Source organism: Melopsittacus undulatus, chromosome 5 (genome assembly GCF_012275295.1).
Source record: "Melopsittacus undulatus isolate bMelUnd1 chromosome 5, bMelUnd1.mat.Z, whole genome shotgun sequence".
NCBI lineage: Eukaryota > Metazoa > Chordata > Aves > Psittaciformes > Psittaculidae > Melopsittacus > Melopsittacus undulatus.
In genome coordinates, this window is record NC_047531.1 from 82,883,944 (window position 1) to 82,906,754 (window position 22,811).

The 22,811-nt window shown below is 40.0% G+C and overlaps 1 protein-coding gene across 1 annotated transcript in view; it reads right to left on the minus strand.

Annotated features, from left to right (window-relative positions):
- Nucleotides 1-22,811, minus strand: part of ST8SIA1 (ST8 alpha-N-acetyl-neuraminide alpha-2,8-sialyltransferase 1) — a 106,211-nt gene that overhangs the window by 19,298 nt on the left and 64,102 nt on the right. Inside the window, exon 4 of the mRNA XM_034063417.1 lies at nt 20,590-20,682. Within this exon, the coding sequence (XP_033919308.1) occupies nt 20,590-20,682 (93 nt within the window). The remainder of the gene's footprint in view (nt 1-20,589; nt 20,683-22,811) is intronic.

Consider the following 22,811-nt stretch of genomic DNA (forward strand, 5'->3'; position numbering starts at 1 on the left):
TTTACTGACCCAGCAAAAACAAAAGCCAAAGCAGTGGCTACACAAAAGGATCAAACCCTCATAAATACTGCAACTAGAGACACTTGTGAAGAAAAAACACTTTTAGGAGACAGCAAAGGGCTGTTGGAGCAATTTCTCCAACAGTTCAAGTGTGTAGCATGACAGTCCTACCCCAGCTGTGGGTCTGCTGTTTTTGTGTGCATGCGTCTGCCTATGTGCCATGATAATGTGGCTTAATGATTACAAATGGGGACCCGGCCCAGCCTGTGTTGTTACACATTCTCTATTCCCATTAATCTTTTTGAAACTGCTGGGGGGACAGCAGGCAAGAGAAAAGGCAGATAAAGAGGAAGGAAATATACTGTACACATTAGGATGTGCTCAGCTCCTCAGAGGAGGGGCTCATGCAAGGAAGAAAAGCCAGGAGGAATGCACACAGGGAACAAACCCTCCCAAAGAAGGACAATGTATTTTAAACACTGCACAATATGTGGAGAAGGAAAAGGGTAACCAGGCAAATTCCTCAGGCAAGCTACTTAAAAACAGAAGTAGGTAATGAGTGATTGACCTTTGGTCATCACCAAAGACAAGGATAAGGATAGTGGAATGGCAAACCAAAGGAGAAGCAGAGCTGACGGTTGTTGCTCTGTTTTTAATACTGATCCGCTTCTCTCATGCCAGAAGAAAACCAAGCAAACAAAAAAAAACAGAGAGAACCTGCCTCCTCATCAATACTGTGGAGCTCTTCTGAGCATGGTTTTAACTGCATAGTAACCATTAATCACCCCTTTAATCTAGCCATTATTTCTCTATACCCCAAAATATCTCAATGCCTTCGTTATGACTGTGAGGGCTTTTCCTCATCAATGGCCTGTCAGTGCAAGGACATCCTTTAACATTAGGCTGATGAGGAGACATCTTTTCAACTGAGTTTGAAGCTAGGCTGATGCAGACAGACTGGTTTTTGGTGGTTTGTTAGAGGTTTCAGGTATTAATGAGCAAACAACAGTAAATCTGCTAGGGCTGCTCCTATTTCCCATTTCAAACCTAGTAACAGCTTCATTCAGCATTTCAGCTTAACCAGAGGGCTCATACCATGTGTGGTGCTAAAGGTCCCACCTGCATCCACTTTCAGGAAAGAGATAGGTTCATGGAGGTTTAAGATTCTGGAATAACCATTTTTAACCACTGGGGGAGAAAAAACAAAACCCTACCTCAAATGCTTGATTCTGCAGCACTTGGATTATAAATACATAAATAAATATTCTGATTTTACCTTTCATTTTATTCTGTTGGAAATGGGAGTTGCAATTGTGACAGCAAAAGCATTTGTTTTGCTTACTGGAACAGTAGCAAAGTCATAATTAAACTGAGACCATTCAGTAACATGCTTCCTGCCCCACAGACCTCTCCAGAGCACTCTTGTCAATTGACTTACAGCACAAAGTAAAATCTCCTAATATTTCCTGGTAAATTACTTTGTAGCAAGTACCTACACTGCACAGTATTTCTCACTGCCATGCTCTCTCCCCAGTATCTGCCTTTCCTCCTGATCTCCCCACAGCATCCCATGAACTCTCAAATGTCACCACAAGCCCATTTCCCTGCACTTTCTCTCTCTCTTCCTATCACTGTTCTCCATTTATCTTTTGACATCCTCTATAGTACAGTAAAACACAAGTGGCTCCTACCACAAAAACTTATACACAGCAACATACCCAGTGTTTTCATCAACTGATTGCACTGACTGCCTTGAAACAAGGCCTCCAAGAACAATAAGCAACTGTCTTATTAGCTATGGACCCAAGGGTATTTTTGACTTTGCTTCCCAGGAAGTGATGCTCTACAGGAACCAAAGTCTAATGTTATAATTGAGTCACAGATCAGTGAGGAAATAAGCTTTAATCATTTTTGGGATTTCAAACAACAGCTTTCACCCTCAAATCTCTTGAGCACACATTTACAGAACTTCTTTCATTTAATTTGTACTGAGATAAAGGAGAAGTGAGTGAAGAACAACATGTAAAGGCCAAGAAGCTTTACTGCTTTCACCATCATCATTGAACCATTGCTCAGAATATTTATTTCCTGGGGTTAGATCTACTGCCAGAAGCAAGGCAGACACACTGTCCCTTTCTTCATGATGCTGCTATATGTGCCAGACATATTACACTGGCCTAGGGCTGGGGGAAAAAAGGGCTTCTTGTAACACAGAAAAAGGGGCTCCTTGTAACAGAGAAGGACCTCTACTCCTCTTCCAGTCCTGAAACACTGAACCATGTGTTTGCCTCAGCTTATTGGTGCAACAACAACAAACTTTCATTTTTTTAAAGAGCATTTTTTGTTATCTGGGGAGAAACCCCTTGATATTGGAAACAACTGCTTCCAATACGTTTTAGTTTGCATGGCTGGTGTGTAATTCAGGGATCAACTTCCCACTTTCGCTGATGTAAAAAGCTTTACTGTAATCTCCTCTCTCATTCTACAACAGATAACATTTAGCAAGAGCACCTAAGCTTTTGCAGTGCTAAGGCAAACAGCACTGAATAGAAGCTTTATGTCTCGCAGATGTATATGACTGTCACCCACACAAGAGCAACTAGTAGATTTGATGTCTTATAGCAAGGACAAGAAAAAGGATGCCTATTCTAAAAGGGTTACAATACATGGTTGAAAACTAAACAGAAACAGTTGGATGGATTTGCAGAATTGCTTCAGGCTTTGACTCACATTCATTGTGATGATTTAAAATGTAATGACTTGTTCTCCCGACTGCTTGTTCCTGCCTCCTGCTAGGGATTACTACTTCCAAGGACAGGCAGTAAAATGAAACTTGTGAGGGCTGCTTCAATGCAAAGCTCTGCAGCTTTGCTAACACCACATTCAGAGGTGCACTGAGCTATAGCCACAAAACATGCATCAAATTCCACAAATTCTGCCTCAAATCACTTGCTAGCAGTTAGGGATGGGGCACAGTTAGCACTTAAATCCACTTCCAGTGCTACATAAATGCACACCTAAAGCATAAGGTGCTTGTGTCTATGCCTCTGAGTCTATGGAAAGAGGCCAGAAATTTAAAGCTTACCTGAAGAATAACCACATGGAGCGATTTCACCAACTAGTGTAAAGATGCTTTTATCTGAGGGAATGATTCATCACCCATAAATTGGTTGATAATCTTTTAAATAGGCATTATTTTGAAGCATCAAGAGTTAAAGATGCAACAATTTACACTGATTAGCTCAATTTTAATTCATTAGAATGGTAAGTAAACAGGGGAAAACTGATTTTCTTAGTTCATAGCAAAACTCAAGAGTCAGCTGTCAGATTAGGATCTCCTAATCTCCTAGGAGGAGGATACAAATTCATGTTTCACTTCTATTAAAACAGGGCTTCACAAGTGTGCTCAGTCTAAGCCTATGATTGCCAGGTGTCATGTTCAGATCTCCATACTCACTAAAAGGTCTGTATCTTTTCTCCCACTTCCTACTCAGTTAAACTCACTGCCAGTGAAGCTGTGAAACTGTATCCACCATGGCCATTTAAATACATAGGAAGTTAAAGGAACTTTTCTTCATGCTTAAGGTGCTCAAAGCATTCCCTGGCAAAAGCAACATTGAGCAACAGTAGTGTGCAAAAATGCATAGAAACTGGTCATGGATCTGAGTTCCACAAGGTGTAGAACAGATGGTGCCTGTATCTACACCAGAGACTGGCTTTGAAGGTGACAAAAATACTTGCAATTAACTCCAGCTGCAGGAGAAATTCATAAACCATAACAGGCAACACCAATTATATTGTCACTAGGCAGTCACAGGGCTGCTTCTCTGTTGTATTGGTCCAATGTTGTAACTACTGCATTTATTACGCTTAAAAAATACTAGCCCAAAATAGTACACACTCTTCTTTCTGCAAGACTGCAAAGTTGTACCTAAAATTGAAGACTACTTTACTAGAGTCTATCTCTTTAGTCACAGCATTAACCTATTAGAAGAATGTACATGGTGACTTAAAGCTTTTGTGGGAGTCTGTACATGCATTACAGTAAATTTAAAATGGGATAACATAGCCTTTTTTAATGAATAATATACTGCTGCTGCCACACCTATTACAGGCTGGCTGATTCCTAAAGGAAAATGAATGTTAGCATTCCAGTGGCCAAAAGCAAACTGCTGTTTTATGGGTAATCATCAAAATGTCATGTTTCAATATATTAGACAGCCTTCCCTGCTACACACAGTAAAAATATCCAATTATGCTTTCTAAAGAAATCACATGAATTTAAAGGTGTAGGCACCAGAAATTATATAGGAACTGAGTGTGACAGCCTTTTGGAAACACTATGAATTCTATTAATACTAATCATGGCTAGAAGGGCTCTCTTCATCACTTTGTAGTTCAACATTGCATAATAACAACATGAAATTACAATTTTAGCTAATAATCAATAGCTTCTGGTTCTTAATAACTTTAGGTTTCCTGCAAAACAAAGCCAAATTCTGCTTTTAATCATGTAATTGCATATCCAGTGTAACTGATTTGGCAGATAAAATGCTACTACAAGAATAAAAAGCTACTAAGAGTTTGATTCAGAGTTTTTCTGCTTCCTGACCTTAACTGATGAGACTTAGGCAACGTTTTTGATGGAGTCTTCTATCCAAAATGCTTAAATGCAAATCACCTCCCAGTAAGAGCTGGAGGGGAAAATTATCAGCATATTTCAGAAGACTGTAAACAAAACAGAGTCAGGTTTTGCTTTAAATGGTATCTCAGGTTTCTTTTTCATTTTTTGTTGTTTTTTTAATACAAATATTTTTAGTGCTTCAATATAAAATTAAGCACTTCGGTCTCATGCCTCAAAAATGTTTCCTACTTCCAGCTAACAAAATAAATAGCTATTTGCATAGCTCTGATATTAGACTATCAGAAGTAAATCTTGGTATTTAATATATATATATATATATATATATATACATATGTGTATGTACATTTGTGAGAGAGGGAGAAAGGGCTGGGTATATGTTACTGTTTCCTCATATGGAACATGCAGCCCATTTCAGTTTCTTTGTGCAGTGAAAGCAACAGGTAACAAGAACCATGTCAAGTCTACTGCACCACTGTAACATATCAATATGTGTTACATGGAACAAACCTAAATCGAAAGGTGCTGTTAGTTAACTTTTTGAAGTGCAACCCAGCAGCTGCAAACATTGCTCACCTCTTCCCTCTCTCTCTGCTTCTTCTCTCTGAGAGACCAGAGGTTTGGTTTTGGAGGAGGACTAAGACACATTTCAATCTAAGCAGGTCATTTTAACTACCGCTGTCACCAGCTCAGAGCAATAAGGACCTTCCAAGGGCAGTTCATCTTCACCAGGAGCATCTCTTCCTCTCTCTGCCTCCATTAACCGCAGAAGCCTAGAGGAAACCCTGGGTTTTGTAACACCCACAGTTAGGTGAAAGGATTTACAGCATGGCTGGATCTGAAGCTCTACAGCTGTCCCAAGTGAACAGCTGCACTTACAATAGCAACCTCTGTACTTTGTCACATGGGAATACAAGGTTATTAAACCTCATCGAAAGCAGTACTTCATTCGCCCATGTTGCTCCGATCCTACTCTTTCCAATGCCTTTGGCCAAAAATGAAAATGATGCTTGAGTGTTGTTTTCTGTATGGAAAATTTTCCCAAGGGCTAGGGAAAAATAGTTGAAAAACATTCAGAAATTATTGGTCTGTATCTTTAAGAGCTATAGGCATGTTTGTTACAGATTTCTATAATTATTTCTATTTGTTTGTGTTCTGGACATCTAGAGAGCAGATACATAAGTATAGACAATAAAATGGTAAAGGAGATAGGGAATCTGTCTCTGATTAATTAAAGGTTACAGTATTAAATGATCTTATGAATTGCTAATTTAAATAACAAACCTTAGTTCAATGCTATCTACATTACCAGTGAAAACTGCAATAAAAAGCACACGTACCTTACAAGTAACCTAGATCTGTTCCTCTAAAAGTGCTGCATATACCTCAATTTCAAGGAAAGGCAAAAGCAGCCCCCAGCACTAACAAGCAGTCATTCACAAGAGAACCTATTATTTATAGGGCACTCTGCCCTATGCAAACACAAGGGATATCATTAAATTCTGTTGGAGAAGCACAAAGGCACAAACGTAAGCTTTGGCAGCTGAGAGAAAAAGAGCAAATTCAGGAACTATAACTGTTCAGATGGTGAGAATTAGTGTAGCTCTGTTGGCTTCACTAGATATAATACAGCAGCTGAGGATGTTACCCATTATCTGTAACTCCAGCTGTGTCTGCATTGCTAATCCAGCCAGATCTTTGAGTCAAAACTTATGTGGCATGAAGAAGACTGTTTAATATAATTTAAATACCAAGAAGAGATTCATAGATAACTTCTGCTTCAACTAACAATGACTCAGAACTCAGTGAATATAGCAGAGCAAACGAACCAACATCACAGTTTTTGAGAGACCTACTAAACGAGAGTGGTCCATGCACACACAAATAAGTCACTGAAAGTTACTTGTTGAAATTATTTGTGTTGTGCTATTTGTAAGCAGTTTGTTATGAGCATTCAACATTACATATTCAAGATGTTCTCACCCAACATAAAGTCCAAAGCTGCTGCAAGATGGGAGATAGCCAATGGGTCCCTACCTATAAACAGTTTGCTCTTATAATTTGTTATTTAACCACATTTTTTTCACCTCCCCTTACTATCCTATAGAATTCAAGATAAGTTTACAGCTTCAGACAACATTCTAAGAAGAAATGTGCTTACCTGATGTGAGAAAAAGGGAAGAAAAATCTGGCTCTGAACATATTTTCTCAGCAAATTAAAGGGTATGCACAGAAAAATGGTACCAACATACACCTGGCTCTATTAGTGAGCCACCACCCTGAAAGCAGTCAGCTCATCACATACTAGGATGTCCTCTTTCTTTAGGCTGCTGCTGTCAGAGCTGCCTGAACAGCTTGCACTTCATGATTGCAGCCTATGCACGCAACCACTCAGTCTCTTTGCACTACTCAAGACTTCTGGCAAACTGTGTAAAAGGAAGCTGCAAAGAACCTTCTGAGCAATTCACAGAGGAGTTCTTGCCAGGCACCCACTGAAGGACACTCATGACTAGTCAGTAGGCTGACTTTAGTGCTTTCATAGGGGCACATGGTGCCCCTCTACATCAGTCAGGTACATTATCATTGCCAACTCCCCTATGGTGCTGACACAGTTTTTTCTTCCAGCCACACACATTGCAATTGTAGTGCATTGCGTGTTTAATGAGGAAAGAGGAAAATATAATGCAATAAAGATGAGAAGCAGATCTAGGGCTTAGATCTTTGTATCTGACAACCATCTGCAACCCAAGCTCTTCCTCCACCTTTTCTATAACACATTGTAGCTGCTAGTCCCCCCATACCTCCCTACTTTCAGGAGCAGCAGCAACTTTCACACTCTTAGGCTGTGAGGGGGCTCTGAAGGACTAGCCAGACTGCTTGCTGCTTGACCACATATTTCCCATCTCCTCCACAGAAAGGGAGCTAGACTGGACAGAAGCTTTCCAAAGGCTAGATTCAGCCACACACACAGAGTTAGACAATGCTGCTTTACATATAAAGCCAGACTGAAGAGTAGAATAAAGCATAAAATATAAAATGGGAATAAGATTACTCAATATCCCAATGCAACTCACTTAAGAACTTCACCCTGCTACAAAGGTAAAAGCAGTCCCACTCCAGTTTTAAGCAGAGGATGTTATTTGCATTCTGTCAAGGTCACCAGGAACTCGAAAAACATCTACTCTAAAAATCAACCTTTTTTTTTGGCAAGGAGTTTCATTACAGCCAAGTTTCCAAACAAGAGATCTAAAGCAAAAATGATCTCTCCTGACATCAGAAAGCTAGCACACAATAGAAATCTTCCTTCCTATTTCTAGCCCTGACCACTACAATGTCCCTATCACTATAAACAATAAGCATCCTTCAGGGAATGAGAAGCCTTTCTGAAAAGTGCAAAACAAAATCCATACTGGAAATCTTGTCTTCAGCCACCATACTTCTGTAAGCCTAACATACCCATCAGATCCTTAATAGAGCCACCTGAAGACAACAAAAACCAATTTGAAGGTCGTCATGCATACATGCCTTTCTCCATGTGAAGATGGAGACAGTTCACCCCATAGGACAGAATTATCCTTTAGCAAGCACACAAGGGGGGAGAGGCGGATTAATATCTCATTCCCACTTAATTTTAAGTAAGTAAATACCATTCACTAGCACCACTGATAGCTCTTTCATATTTTTTACTTGGGTTTTCCAGGACTTTTGCTAATGGTGGTTATTCAAGGCTTCTTTTCACAGGAACACATTTTCAGGCAAGGTTGAAAACAGCAAAATGAGAGGAGGGTAAAAACTCCAGAGCTGAGATGACCCAGCAACATCCAGAAACACTAACAAAAAAGGGGGATGCCATTCTGGGTTCAGCAGTAGCAGTCATATATTCTCCTTCCTAGTAGCTGGTGCAGTGCTGTGTTTTTGACTTTCAGCCTGGGAACAGCACTGAGAACACCAATGCTTTTAGTTGCTGCTCAGTAATGTTTACTCTGACCAAGGACTTTGTGAGTCTGATGGTCTGCCAGGGAGGAGGGGAAGCCAGGAGAAAGCAGAGACAGGACACCTGACCCAAACTAACTAAAGAGGTATTCCATACCACAGCACGTCATGCCCAGTATATAAACTGGGGGCAGTTACCTGGAAGGACTAGGTCACTGCTCAGTCAGGCCGGGTATTGGTTGGCAGGTGGTGAGTGGTCATATTCTCTTCCTTTGTTATTTCCCTTATCATTATTATAATTGGTGGTAGCAGTAGTGATTTGTGTTATACCTTAGTTACTGGACTGTTCTTATCTCAGCCCGTGGGAGTTACATTCTTTCGATTCTCCTCCTCATCCCTCCAGGAGTGGGGGAGAGGGGGAAGGAGGGGGAAGGAAAGGGGGAGAGTGAGTGAATGGCTGTATAGTACTGAGTTACCAGCTGGGCTTAAACCACAATAGATGTTTAAGGTCTTTCTGTGCTGTGGCTGCTCAGTGATTGTGGAAACTAATAGAAGGGGACACACCCCTGAACAACTGATGCATATCATCCACTCTGGAGGAAACGGGATGCTCAAAGTGCTGCCAGTCTGTGCCAGAGGAAAATGCCTTGGACAGTAGATTTATCACTTGATGTACACTTCTGTATTTAAGGAAGAAGTAGCAAAGATGAGAACCAAACCCAAGGATATTCTGACAGTGTGTGAACAGCAATTAGCAACTGTGTGGACAGAAACAGGTTCTCTGGCAGGTTTCATTAATCTCTTTATGCAGGTTCAATACACTGATGAAAGACATAGCGTAAGCAGCCAGGAATTTAAGTCTGCTCTTTACACTGGGTACCTTGACAAACACCTGTGACTAAAACCTGGGCAAAGAGCCAGGAATACACTGTTCTGGACTTCAGTCTGACTCGGTGTCGGTCTGCAACAGCTCCCTCCTGTTTCTGCTCTCTTATCTGTAAGTGATGGAGATTGATATTTCGTCTACTTTGCTAAAGGCTTCCATTACTCAACACTCTGTAACAGCAGCTTGACTTCAACTTATTCCACTTACAACAAAGAATTCCCACCTTCTGAAGTGCGACAGAGTCAAATCAAGCCTTTACCCTACCTGTTGTCTTGCCCTGACTACTGCCTAAGCAGTTTGCTGCTAAGTTACAAATCTAGCTACTTCTTGGAGCGCGGCTTCCTCCAGAGTTTGGTCTGGCATAAACATAAGGGAGGACAGGATGTAGATTGGGCAAAAGTATCTGAAAAGCAACTCTTCACCTTATCAAGAGCAAGTCAAATAGTTTAATTTGTCTAATTAATCTAAGAAACACCCCATTTTACCTTGTATAGTGTAAATAGATCTTTCAGTTACTGAAATGACCTTTATAAGAAGAAAAAATACTGTCACATTTCATGCTTTTATCCTGCTTATTACATCTTGTCATTCATTTTGGCAGTTTTTATTTCTAGTTGGTTTCAATGTACCTCCAGTTACGACACAGCAGAGAAGTGCCACTCAACTCACTGCTCCACGGGCCAGCTAGCTCAGCTCAGTCTTTAATATTGACTTCGGGAGTGAGCAGAAGAAGCACTATGAGTATTTCTACATGCATTAGATTAGATTTCAATAAATAAATAAATAAAAATCTCTAAAAGAGTACATGACCTAAGGTACCTGTGACAAGGAGAATGCCACCTTAATGTATGTTGCCATGCAAAATTGAAGAGCAAGTATAATGAAAGAGCTACTAGATAGGAATAGAGCGCATTCTCAGCTATGCACATCTAAGCAGACCTATCAAACCAGACACCTCAAGTGATACAGGTACCTGGTGTGTGAAACCAGGAAATTCTATTTAAACACAGGGAAAAGTTTTTTTTTGTCAAGTTGATCAAACACTGGAACAGATGGCCTGGAGAGGTGATTGTGTCTCCATTCCTAGAGATAATCAATACCCAACTGGACATGGTGCTGAGCCACCAGCTCTAGGTGGCCCTACTTGAGCAGCAGATGACCTCCAGGGGTCCCTTTTAGCCTCAACCATTCTTTGAATTCTGATTAAGCTTAGCTGTAATAAAGATTTCAATTCCATCGTACCAAAATCGTGACTTTGCAGCATTGCAAAGACATGGACAAGTAACCTTCGCTATGACAATCTACATCCATTCAGTCTCTCAAGAAAGTAAGCAGAATTTTACAAATTACATTCTTAAATTGGGGTATGTAAAAATCCACCCACAAGAATTAACCAAATATCTGTCTGTAGTGGGGGTGGAAAAGGTAACATTAGATTATTACCTCTTTTAGCTGCATAATACAACCATCTGGTATAAGTCTGCTGTATTATAGTACTACAGCTCCTCATTACTAGATTGTACAAGATACAAGAGACTGAAGCTAATAGAGTTGACCAGAATGAGGAGGGACATTCTGAATTAAGTTATAAATGAACAGCAATCTTTTAAGCCACAAGATAAACTTTTACCATAGAAACTATGACAGACTCAGCTCTCTGTTCTAAACTGTACTTCATATCAGCATTACTCACCAATGCCAACCTGCTGGCATGGCACTGAAAAATTGAGCCAAGACTTTTTCTGTTAACAGTCTATGTTCCCCACTGCTATCGATTTGAAACATTCCTCTGGGCACAAACCCAGGCAGAAATGCTGTCTTATTTGTAAAGTAAACCCTGCCAACAATAGCAGAAGTAAGAATTATCATACAAGAATCAACACCCTCCCAGCAGATAATGAAAGAAGTGAAATAGAAATTGAAGAACACGTGTATTTTGTACATTGTTTGCTATCCATCTAGACAGAGGAAAGCAAAACAGGTAGGAAATTCACAGTAGTACATCTACTCTGAAAAATGCTGTTCCTTTAAAAACATAAAGAATCCTCCATCTGCTTATAGACAATCAAATTAGAAGGGCTGGCACAGATGAAGTTTAAACTAATTGTAAGATTTCATGCACAAAAAGTTCATAAAATAGCTAAAATGTCTTATTCTAAGACACTTGAGAAATCTTGTGTGCTGTTTCAAAACTCATGTAAAATGAGCACTTAATTTTAGTATGCAGTTTGGCTCAGAGTCAGAACCTTAAAGGTCTTATTTTAGCAGCCTGCCTGCTTCAGTAAGAAGTACACAAGTTATTCAAATGCACAAACAGCATGCCAAAATCACCAATGCCAAATCTTACAATTGTATATTCACATACTCAAGGGAGAGTGTTAAAATTACTCTACTGGAGTTCTTTTATATTTGCACTTTACAGCTCTTTTATTAGCTGTTAATAATACAGTTCAACATTACAAACTGCCTACACGCCCTGATCTAGCTTTCTATTCTAATTGATCAAAGTTGAAGTCATGCAAGCCTGAACTTATGATTATTCCACAGGTATTCGAACACTAATTGTTACCATGATGTCACAGACTTTTCTTTGGAATTCTCAGTGTAGCTGCGTGTTTGTTATCTAATCGCATCCTCAAAAAGTGAATGCAGTGTTCAGATCAATCAGATTGCAAGGAATCAGGATATCTATGGACTTCGGAGAAGGTTGCTCTGAAGCACTCAAGATAAGGCTTCTGTTAATGTAAATATAAGGGTTTTTTTTGCTTTAGAAATAGCATAAAATTCAGAAAGGCCATTCTTAATTCTTGCTTTCTGTCCAAAAAGTAATAGGATTTGTTCATAAGAATATATCTTTATATCTTTATTCTTTGTCCTTCAGTTCCACCACAAGTTCTTCATGCTGCTCTGCTCTGTTATTTTGTCTTTTGTTTTGACAGCATCTAGCACTGTGGGGCAAGGATGTCAATTAATCCAAGTAAGTGTGCTGAAAACCTTCAGTCTTACAAGGATAACTAAAGTGCTATGAGGCAAAGCTCAAATTGCTGCACTATCCCTTGGTATATCCTGTGTGCTGATGGAAAACCAGGGGAAAGCTTAGCTCACCACCACATGGGGAAAGGACAAGAAAGCAGATGGAGCACACAAGAGTAATCCCTGCCCAGTCAGATGGCTGATGCCACACGTTCAGAGCTTGTCCCAACTTACACTGCAACCTTTGGTCCTAATCACCTTCTTGCTCTCTTCTAGCCCTATTTTTCCTAGTGGTCCGAAATAAATGCAACTCCTATTCACCTTGAGCCGAAGCAGAGAAGCAGTAGATATATTCTCCTTGTAAGGTATTTCTAGCTTAGTGAGAAAACAAAAACATAAATCGATAAATCAGACTTCCATGTTTACAAATAACCATGACTCATGAAATGTTTTTATATGCAAAACCTGAGCTGATTGAAAGGACAATTGGCTTGAGTCAGAACAACACCTGCAAGGCAATACTCTGATAGTACTTCCAACACTGATGGGAAGAGAAGGCTGCCTGGACTCCAGGGCAGACTGGGATAAAAAGATGTCTCACCCACACTCTCTGGGAGGTTTTGGCTTGGAAAGCAAGTCCAGCCAAAGGCTACCTGAGTGCAAGAGCCAACCCCCACTGATGAGGGAAAAATCCAAGTGTAAAATATTGCAATGGGAGCTACAGTGATTTACACCAGGAAAGAACCTGTTTCCCTAAAGGACTCCACAGTGGCATTTCTTTCCCCAGAAGTCCTCATACTGTCTTCTAAAAAAAGAAAAGAAAAAAAAAAGCCTGTATCTATTTGCTTTCCAATCAATATCTGAAAGAAATCAAGCTATGGGATAGTCATAGAAAAATCGAGGTTTGACTGCAAAGAAAGATTAGTTACTTAAATATGGATTAGGCGCTAAAATTCTTTGGAGATGGTGCTCTGAAAAAACTGCATCTCTCATAAGACACTAAACTGCTTGATCCAGCAAAACACATATGAGTTATTTCACTCACTTTCAAGATTGTACTCACATACTGAAACATGAGGTACTTGGTATGCTTTTCCACATACTGGCAGTAGGATTTAGAAGCCCTCGTATCAAGTCTTACTACAGCAATGTAGGGATAAAAAAATCCCCTGCACCTTAACTAAAGGTGTTATTTGCTCAAGGACATATATAGCTTTCCCATTTCACAAACCTAAGAATGGAAAATCAGACAGCTGGTTGTCTTTCTGTTTGGTACTGCTGGAAGACTCTTCAAGACAGTGGTCTGAGGAAGATACCAGCAGGGCTGGGGGAAACGAGAAACTAAAGCAAAAAGCAACAGTCTTCCTGCAATGGCTTGCCAAGAAAATGAAAACGTGTGAGACAATGTGTTAATGAATATCAGCACATATGGGCAAGCATTGGTGATTTTGGTAAGACAAAGATTTGCAATTAAAATGCCATTCAAAATAGAGGTAACTATGATTATCATCAAAATCCCACTTTAAGGCAGGAGACATACAAATGTGCGTGCAAGATAATGCATCCTATTTCTGTCCAATTCTACAATAAATATACATTACAACTGAAAATAGAGGACATTTCAGTCAGAAATCCAAATGGAGTATTTTAATCTTGGTATCTTTTATCTTTGCTTTATTATAATTCCTAATGAGACATTTAATTTTATTTAAGTGAAAGCATCAAGTTATGACTTCCTGACATTTCATTTATAATTTCCCATTTTATTCCCTTATTAATTAGCCCTTTAAATTACTTTAACATAGTGACTTTTATAGAAGTTCTCTGTAAAGTGCTTCCAAATATCTAGCAATTGCTTTTATTGATGAGGTATTGTCCTCACCCCCACCACCTTAGCTAACTGGACACCCAGGAAACTGTTGCAGCTCTCCTCAGTCTTTCCTTCTCCCTTCTTCTCTCCTACCAGATTAAATAACTTTTTCTCTCATTCTCATTTTCCTAAACCAAACTTTCAGCCCATTGTTTCTCAGCTCATCAACAACTAATGACATGGCTCTTTGAAGCCACCAGTACATTCTGAGACACCTCTAGATTCAACAGTCCATTTCCTGGGGCTTAGGCTTCATAGATCTTTCCTGCTCTTCACTGCACTTTGCAATTGACCTCGAGGGTTGGGACGTGAGGACTTTTTTGAACACATGGTGCTAAAACAGAGTACCCAAGCTGAGGCTGTAGGTGAGCTTAAATACATCTCTTCATGCATTACACTTACTTAGATAACCCAACAGAGCATTTCCTATTATCTAAATAGTAGGGCATTGCTATCCATGATGAGTCACTGACCTAACACCACATCATCTTTTCTGCAGAAATGCCACCTAACCAGCACTTCCCCCAGCTTTTCACATATTCTTCCCCACATGGAGGACTCTACATTTGATTTCTGGGTAGCATTCTATTTAGTTTAAATTTTGATTCTGTGAACGTATGACTTTGCAGCCAAACTCTGCAACTTTTCAAAGAAAAAATCATCTAAATCTCATCTGTAAAAAGCAGAGAAAAATACAAAATAGATTAACATTTCTTTGAAGTCTTCTATATACTTTTCTTACTCTAAAATAGACTATAAACCTGTCCACACAAGAAATAAAGGAGAGAAGAGGTGGATAAGAGAATAAAAGCCATCAAATTAAATGGAGTCAAATCATGGCTATAAAAGCATCAAACTGTCCTAATCAATCACAACAGACTGTTACAATTCCACAGTTCTCTTCATCAGCTAATAAATCAGGAGACCTGATAAAAAAGTCTGGATCTTCTTTTTTCTGGCTTTGCCTTTGCCCTGCTGGTAACACTGACAAGTGTTTCCCCCATCACTGCACTTTCACTTCCTTTTATATTCAAGGGAGGACAAAAATAGGTGTTCCTCACAGAAAGAAACTAAGGCTCCAGTTGTTAATAAATTTAAAACGTTTAAAAGAGCTTTGTATTAGAGAAGACAAAATAATGATTATCAACAAATGGGGCTTCATGAAACCTCTGTATACATTGCCCTTAAGGAAGTGCTTCCCAGTAATTTTATCCCTTTACTGTTGGCATGAATGCTCACAGACTTTGGCAGGGAATAGAAAAGGATAGTTTTGCAATGTGAATGGAAACAATGATTCTTATCACTTTAGAGTACTTCTCAATGAAATAATCTGAGAGATATTCAGATAGCAAGAATGAAATAAGAACCTCTGTGAAATATTTAAAATCTGATGATTAAATGACTTAGCAATAAAAGATATTCTCATCATCTAACCCTTAAAGAAAGGACAAGATGAGCAAGTAGGGTTTTCCTTCACTAACTTATTCTATGGATGAGTTGGTTTTGGTTTTTGTTTTATTGGGTTTTGGAGTTTTTTTTTCTTTCTTTTTCTATCTTTTGTACCAAATTAAAATGGAACTACCTAGGAATGGACTTTTTACTTGGAGATATAATCATAAGGAAATCTCATGTACCACTCATTTTCATGAGTGTCAGCAACCAGCCTAATATTGTATATTGTTTAATCAAAGATTAAGGGAGCTATTATCAAATTAAATAATTGCCTCAGTTCCATCTTTTTATACTTAACAGCTTAACTCAACTGGATTCAAAGATTTCTTCAGGACTGAAACCAGGAAAGAATATTAACTGCTTCCAAGATCCAAGAAGAACTGAAAAGCAAATTTAATCCCACTCAAATTTCATGGGAACCTAATAAACAGCAGCAATATTTACCTGACATTTCAAAGCTTGAAAGCAGAATCATTGCATTTATTAGCCTTTAGTCTCATTCCTTCATTTTGCTTTAGTGCAGGAAATGTGACACAGCAAAAACTTGTCAAATACTGCAGAAATCAAAAAAGCAAACTAATATACTAAAAAAAAAGGTTCACATTCAGTGATGGAAGTTCATGCTGAGCTGCAAGGTGTAATGACTGATTCTAAATCTGGTTATTTAAGTTTCAGTCATGCTATTTCCATTGGCAATGTTATACAACTGTTGAGAGACTCCACTATAAAAAGTTGAATAAAAATATCCACATCTCCACATCTATCTCAGCTAACCGTTTGCTTATTTCTGTATTCAAAGCAACAGGGCATGCTCTAGTAGAAACCCTGTGGTAGCAAAAATATGGATCAACTACACCCCCACCTTGTCCAGAACAGCACAGGTGTTTCACAGAAATGTTCATGATTAATCTAATTAAAGTAACTTCCAAAGCCCTAAATGCATACACGGATGACCTGGCCTTCATCCAAGTGAATTTAGGCTCTCCCCAAAGTACATGTCTTCCTTGCAGCACCATCAGTGCTGAGAAAATACAGCACCCTGAAAGGAGAAGTGGGAAAAGCCTCATGCAACTCAAGCAATTATCAGATTGCATCTCAAAGACAGTGTTGGGAAGTGTGTGTTAAAAACCTTAGGGGCTTCTGTCAGTAATACTGATGCTGAATTATGGGGAATAAGGAAAACTACCATAGGCACTGTGCCATTTTCTAATGACATTAATTCTACAGCGGTCAGAAACACCTACACAGCTCATGAATAAGAATACCAACAGACACAGTCAATTGGAAACTTGCTGCATGCTGGAAAACGAACTATTTGGACTATTATATCTACATTAATGCTAATATATATGTGCATGGATTAGACTGAGTAAGCAGAAATGGCAACTGGAAAGGAAGACTGCTGCAAACAGCATTTATTTACAGATTTAATTAAAAGTTTAGAGAAAAGAGTATTATCATATGACATTTGCAAGAGCTGCTGAAGATAGTAAGAAATCGCTAGAATTTGCTTCTCTGAAACAGCCCAGAGCCAGTGACTTCAGAAACACATAATATCTGTGTCTCAAATTGTAACTCTTTAAATTTTTTAGTCAAAAATCTTATGCCATTGGTCAAAAATAATCACTACCTAAGTATTTCTATATTCATTGTGTGATCCACTGACTAGTCCCTCTCCACAGCTATAGACATGTTCAGAATGTAGAAACAATCACTGCAAATGGCATAACTTTGCTGATTTTTCCCAGAGCCTAAGAATGGCTGTAAGTACATCACAAAGAAAATAAAACCCAGGACAAATAGAGAATAACCTTCTGCCTACAAAGTGGTTCCATACAGATAAGGCCAAGCTGACTAGGGTGGTAGGGGGATGAACCAGAAACATCAAAGATAGGAAGCTTTTTGCAACCCCTCAGCAGTGTTGAAGGGTAGAGGGTGGGAGAGGTCACAGCAGCCCCAGGAATAGCTTTATGCAGCATTTCAATCCCAAATGCAATCTCAAACCTTTCTATCATAACACATTAATTTTCAATACTCCTGTATTATATAAAGCAAGGTTAGGGTAGGAAATTCCTCATCATTTTTCAAATCCAAGTGATGACTGAGCACAATAGTTTACAAGCAAAAGCTGCACTGCCTGCAGTGTCACATTTCCTTCTTAAAGTAAGAGCTTGATCTCTATGTTTTGCAAAAAACAATGTTTGGAAGCTATCTCTAAAGTCGGTCTTGAGTCTCCCATCCTAAGGCTATAAGCCTAGAGGGAAATGGTGGTAGCTCAGATACCACTGCAGTAATTACCACCAACAATTTTGTTTTCTAAAGGCAATAATTCTGGGTTTAGAACAACACAAAACATTGTTTTCGCATCGCTGGTGTGAAAACTTTGTCCTATTCAACATGCCTCATCACCAATTATCTGGTAAGGATAAATCTTTTAGAAGCCATGAATGGTGTTGCGGAACCAATTCACTAAATCTGCCTTAACGCACTTGAGAGATAATTGAGATGTCAAGCCTCATCAATATCAATCTACTCAAAGTAAGGACAAGGGGAGAGGGGAAGAATGATAATGAATAATAACATTAAGTAAAGTTAGTTAACTTATAACATAGAAAGAGACAAATATCAGTCACCAATCTGAATGTCCTTGAATTACATGGAAGTCTGGGCTTACAAGCAATCTTAATTCCTTAAAAGGCTTCTTTCCATAGGAATTGATTATTTGTTTACAGAGTAGCAGTCTTTTTATTTTAACTTCCAAGATTTAACCTTTTTTCCCAATTCTAACTGAACACACAGGAGGTAAAATAATGAGTTTGGACAGCATACAGGAAACATCAGTAAAATCTTAAAAAAAACCCTAAAATGCTTCCTGACAAGGCAGAGGAAGCAAAGTGTCAGATCTCTCAAGAGCTCCAAGCCTCAGAAGAGGCTTCTGCCAATTTTCAGCAGTGTGATTTTTAATCTCTTCCATTCTCAGTCACAGTCTGTAGATCTCCTCCTAATCAATACACAGACATATACATCCCACATTACTTTCTCAAAGGTCTTGCATCCCATTTAATGTCCACTCACTTTGAAAATGGACATTGCCCACAATCATATTTCCTTTTCCCCATCTACCCCTTCTTCCCTTTCTCTTTTCCCGTTTCCCTCCCCCTCCCAACTCCCTCTTGTGATATCCCCTTCTCACAAAATAGCATCTCACTCTCTCCATCTGCTTCTTCAACCATCTGCTCACTCTTTCCCTTCCTTCTTGCTGGACACCTCCCCAGTCTCTCTAGCATAACTTCTCAGTCTCCCAGTAATATCCTTAAAAACTCTTTTCCTCTTCTGTTCAAAAATAGTAAGTACAGTGAGCATTCCATGCTAGGCCTTGTTGGGGGGTGTGTGCAAAATAAATATCCATGAGTTTAACAACCCTCTGCCTTGACAGCTGCAAAGCACTTTGTAAGCTTCATGTTTCACACTGAGCCATTTTACTCAAAATGCCATGGCCAAACTGACCTGTTTTCCTTGATGGGGTGTTCTGACCAACTCATACCACTTTTTAAATCAACCTTGTCAGCCATCTACATCCCACAGTATTTTCAGATTCCCCATCTTCAGATCCATTGCCTTGAGCATCTCTTTCTTGCCTGGCACCTGGTGTCATCCTTTGCCAGTTCTGCTTGGTTTGCTTTGATCTCATCCCACAAGCACTTCTCTGCCTTCTCCTATTCAGACGCTGTCTGCCTGGAATCAGCTCTTGAAGCTGATTACTACTCCATTTCCCTCTTGCTCACCCTCTCTTTTCTACTCTGCCAAAGACTGTCATCTTTATCACACACAGAGAGCTAGAGAACCCTTCAATTCATGATAGAGAGGAAAAATATTACATTTAAATACCATCAAATATCCATTTCCAAGTCTGTGCCTTTCTTCTTTTTAAAACATCTGGCTTTCTATTATTCATTTTATTTCCCTGCTTTGCTTCTTTTCACAATCCTTCACCTCCCAGTACCTGCATTATACATTTCTTTATGCTTAATCATTATCTGTTCATCCCCTTGGTTTATGCCTTTTTTCCCTTTGTGCTTTTCAGTGAACATGGCAGCTTACTACCAGATCTTGTTCTGGCTGAGAACAGCCTACATCATTCCGGGTGATACACAAATAACATAGCAATTAAAATTCAAGAAGGCAATATCAGAGGCTGGCATTGACTCCCCCTCCCCTTCCATTTTCTTATCAGCTACTGACATTTGGAAAATTCCAACCAACTCAAACAGCAAAATTTTGTCCCAGTTTCTCAGGAAAATAAGGCTTGTAAGATAACAACCTGCTGACTGGTTCCACCCTAGACACTTCTGTATCCATAAGTCATTATCAAACAATACAAAGACAGGAAGGACCCTGAAGTTATCAGTGGTGAAGCAAAGAGAAACTCTAATATCTTCATTCACTGTGGGATGCAGCAACCAACTGACCTGACCTGCAGGGTGGTTTAGGCCACTCGTCAGTACATGCCTGGCTTGGAAGCAGCCAAAGCACCTCTGGCACATGCCCAGTGCACAGTAAAGCAAGGGAGCTGGAAGGGGAGCCTGATAAATCAAAGTAACTCTGTAAAAGCCAGCTTCCCTACGTTTCCCTGCTTACAGTAAAAGGATCAGGGGCTTAGTCTCGTATTATTTCACCTAATGCCAAACTACTGCCTATGCCATAATTTCTAGATCCTTTTCCAGGTCCAGAAGATCATTAAGAACACAACTCTGATGCACTAATATCCATAACACAGATGAAGCATTTTTCTTTTTGTTTCCCCAACCAGAGAAGGAACAATGCGCTCTCTACCTTTTCTGAATTATACTGGGATTTGCAGTCACCAGCTGTGTTTTCGATCCAACGTCCTTGCTGTATTCACTGGATAGAGGAGGAAGGTTGCACCTGTGCATAGAAAGACAGTCAAGATTTTAAATGGCATTCAGGATTGACAGGCTTCAGCCTTAGTCTTTTTAATCTGCAAGTTTGCAGGTGTGGGGTTTGTTGGTTTTCTTTAAGAAAGCAGGCTGTCAGAAAACATGAAAGTGCTGTATAACTATGAGACTACACTACAGATGTTCCCTACTGTTTCACAACTATAAGCACAATAGGTCAGTTTTGTACTAGATTGTTGGGAAATGCAGAAATAATACCTTTTGCAGTGAAAACCTTATGTAACTACCAAGCAAAGACACAAACCTGGCATTTCTGATGGGCTGAAAGGCTGTGGAAGAAGCCATTATTATCTACAGAAAAGACTTTTTTTACTAAAAAAAACTATTTTAAAGTTCTGTTTTTCTCTCAATTCTGTGTTATTTACCAGTATCAGGCCCCAGACTATTACCACTCTGTGTTATTTTAAGATTACACATCTTGCAAACAACAAGCAACTGGCATTTTTATATCAGACTGTGGGGTATCTTCAGCATACAGAACTTACCAAGAAAACACAGAGAAAAAATGTAAGTGGCTATTTAAACCTGTGCATCTCACAGTCTTGCTCTGGTGGGCAGGGTGCACACAGGATACTCTCTGCTATTTTTGTTAACGCAAAACATCCAGACTCCCTAAAGAAAAAACACTGTCATGCTACATCTGCATGTACTTGCATACACATGCCAGCTCTCAAAACCATATTCTTAAATTCACATCATCAGGAAATGCTAAGGAGAAGGACAACAAAGTTCCACCTACATGGAACACAGATGGATTCAAACACATTCAACAAGAAAAACTTAACATTTCCACAAATATTTTCTTCTCCGCATGACTACATTTGTTAAGTTGTGCACAATGTGTTGAGATTTCAGTTAGGAAGCAGCTTCTAGGTTGATTTACCACAAATTAAGACAAGCTAGATAACTTAAAAAGAAGCCAGAAAACAGGAATCAAAGTAAGAGGTCTCAGAGAGCGCCTGCACTGGTCTTGTGAGGGGAGGGTGCAGAATGGGCAGGGCTGCACTCGCTGCTCCCTGATGGAGGTCCCCCTGCAGCAGGTGGCTGAGCTATGGGATGCTGTCAGTAAGCTGCAAGATGTCAGGGAAGCTGAGAGGAAGCAGGACTGCTTGCTCCAGGCCCAAGCAGCACAGGGGCCTCAAGCTTCCCCTCTAACTCATGGAGGAAAGAAGGAGGCCGCTGACCCGGGAAGCTGGGAATTAGTAACAAAAAAAAAAACAACAAAAGGAGGAAGAGAGCTATTAAAAGCAAGGGGCTTCCTCCTAAATCTGCTGTACCCACCCAGAACTGCTTTGCTGTCCTGCAGGGGGCTGATGAGGAAATGCACTTGCATCAGAAATAGTTGACTGGTGCACTGGTATAGAAGATGTCTACTGGTGCCACCAGGAAATTCAGAGCAGCCCTGCAGAGAAGGACTTGGGGGTGTTGGTCAATGAGAAACTGAACATGAGCCGGCTGCAGTGTGTGCTTACAGCCCAGAAAGCAACCGTATCCTGGGCTGCGTCAAAAGAAGCGTGACCAGCAGGTCAAAGGATGTGATCCTGCCCCTCTACTCTGCTCTCGTGAGACCTCACTTGGAGCATTGTGTGCAGTTCTGGTGTCCTCAACATAAAAAGGACATGGAACTGTTGGAACAAGTCCAGAGGAGGCCACGAGGATGATCAGGGGCTGGAGCACCTCCTGTATGAAGACAGGCTGAGAAAGTTGGGGCTGTTCAGCCTGGAGAAGAGAAGGCTGCGTGGAGACCTCATAGCAGCCTTCCAGTATCTGAAGGGGCCTACAGGGATGCTGGTGAGGGACTATTCATTAGGGACTGTAGTGATAGGACAAGGGGTAATGGGTTGAAACTTAGCAGAGGTTTAGATTGGATAGAAGGAAGAAATTCTTTACTGTTAGGGTGGTGAGGTGCTGGAATGGGTTGCCCAGGGAAGCTGTGAATGCTCCATCCCTGGCAGTGTTCAAGCTCAGGTTGGATGAAGCCTTGGGTGATATGGTTTAGTGTGAGGTGTCCCTGCCCATGGCAGGGGGATTGGAACTTGATGATCTTAAGGTCCTTTCCAACCCTAACTATTCTATGAT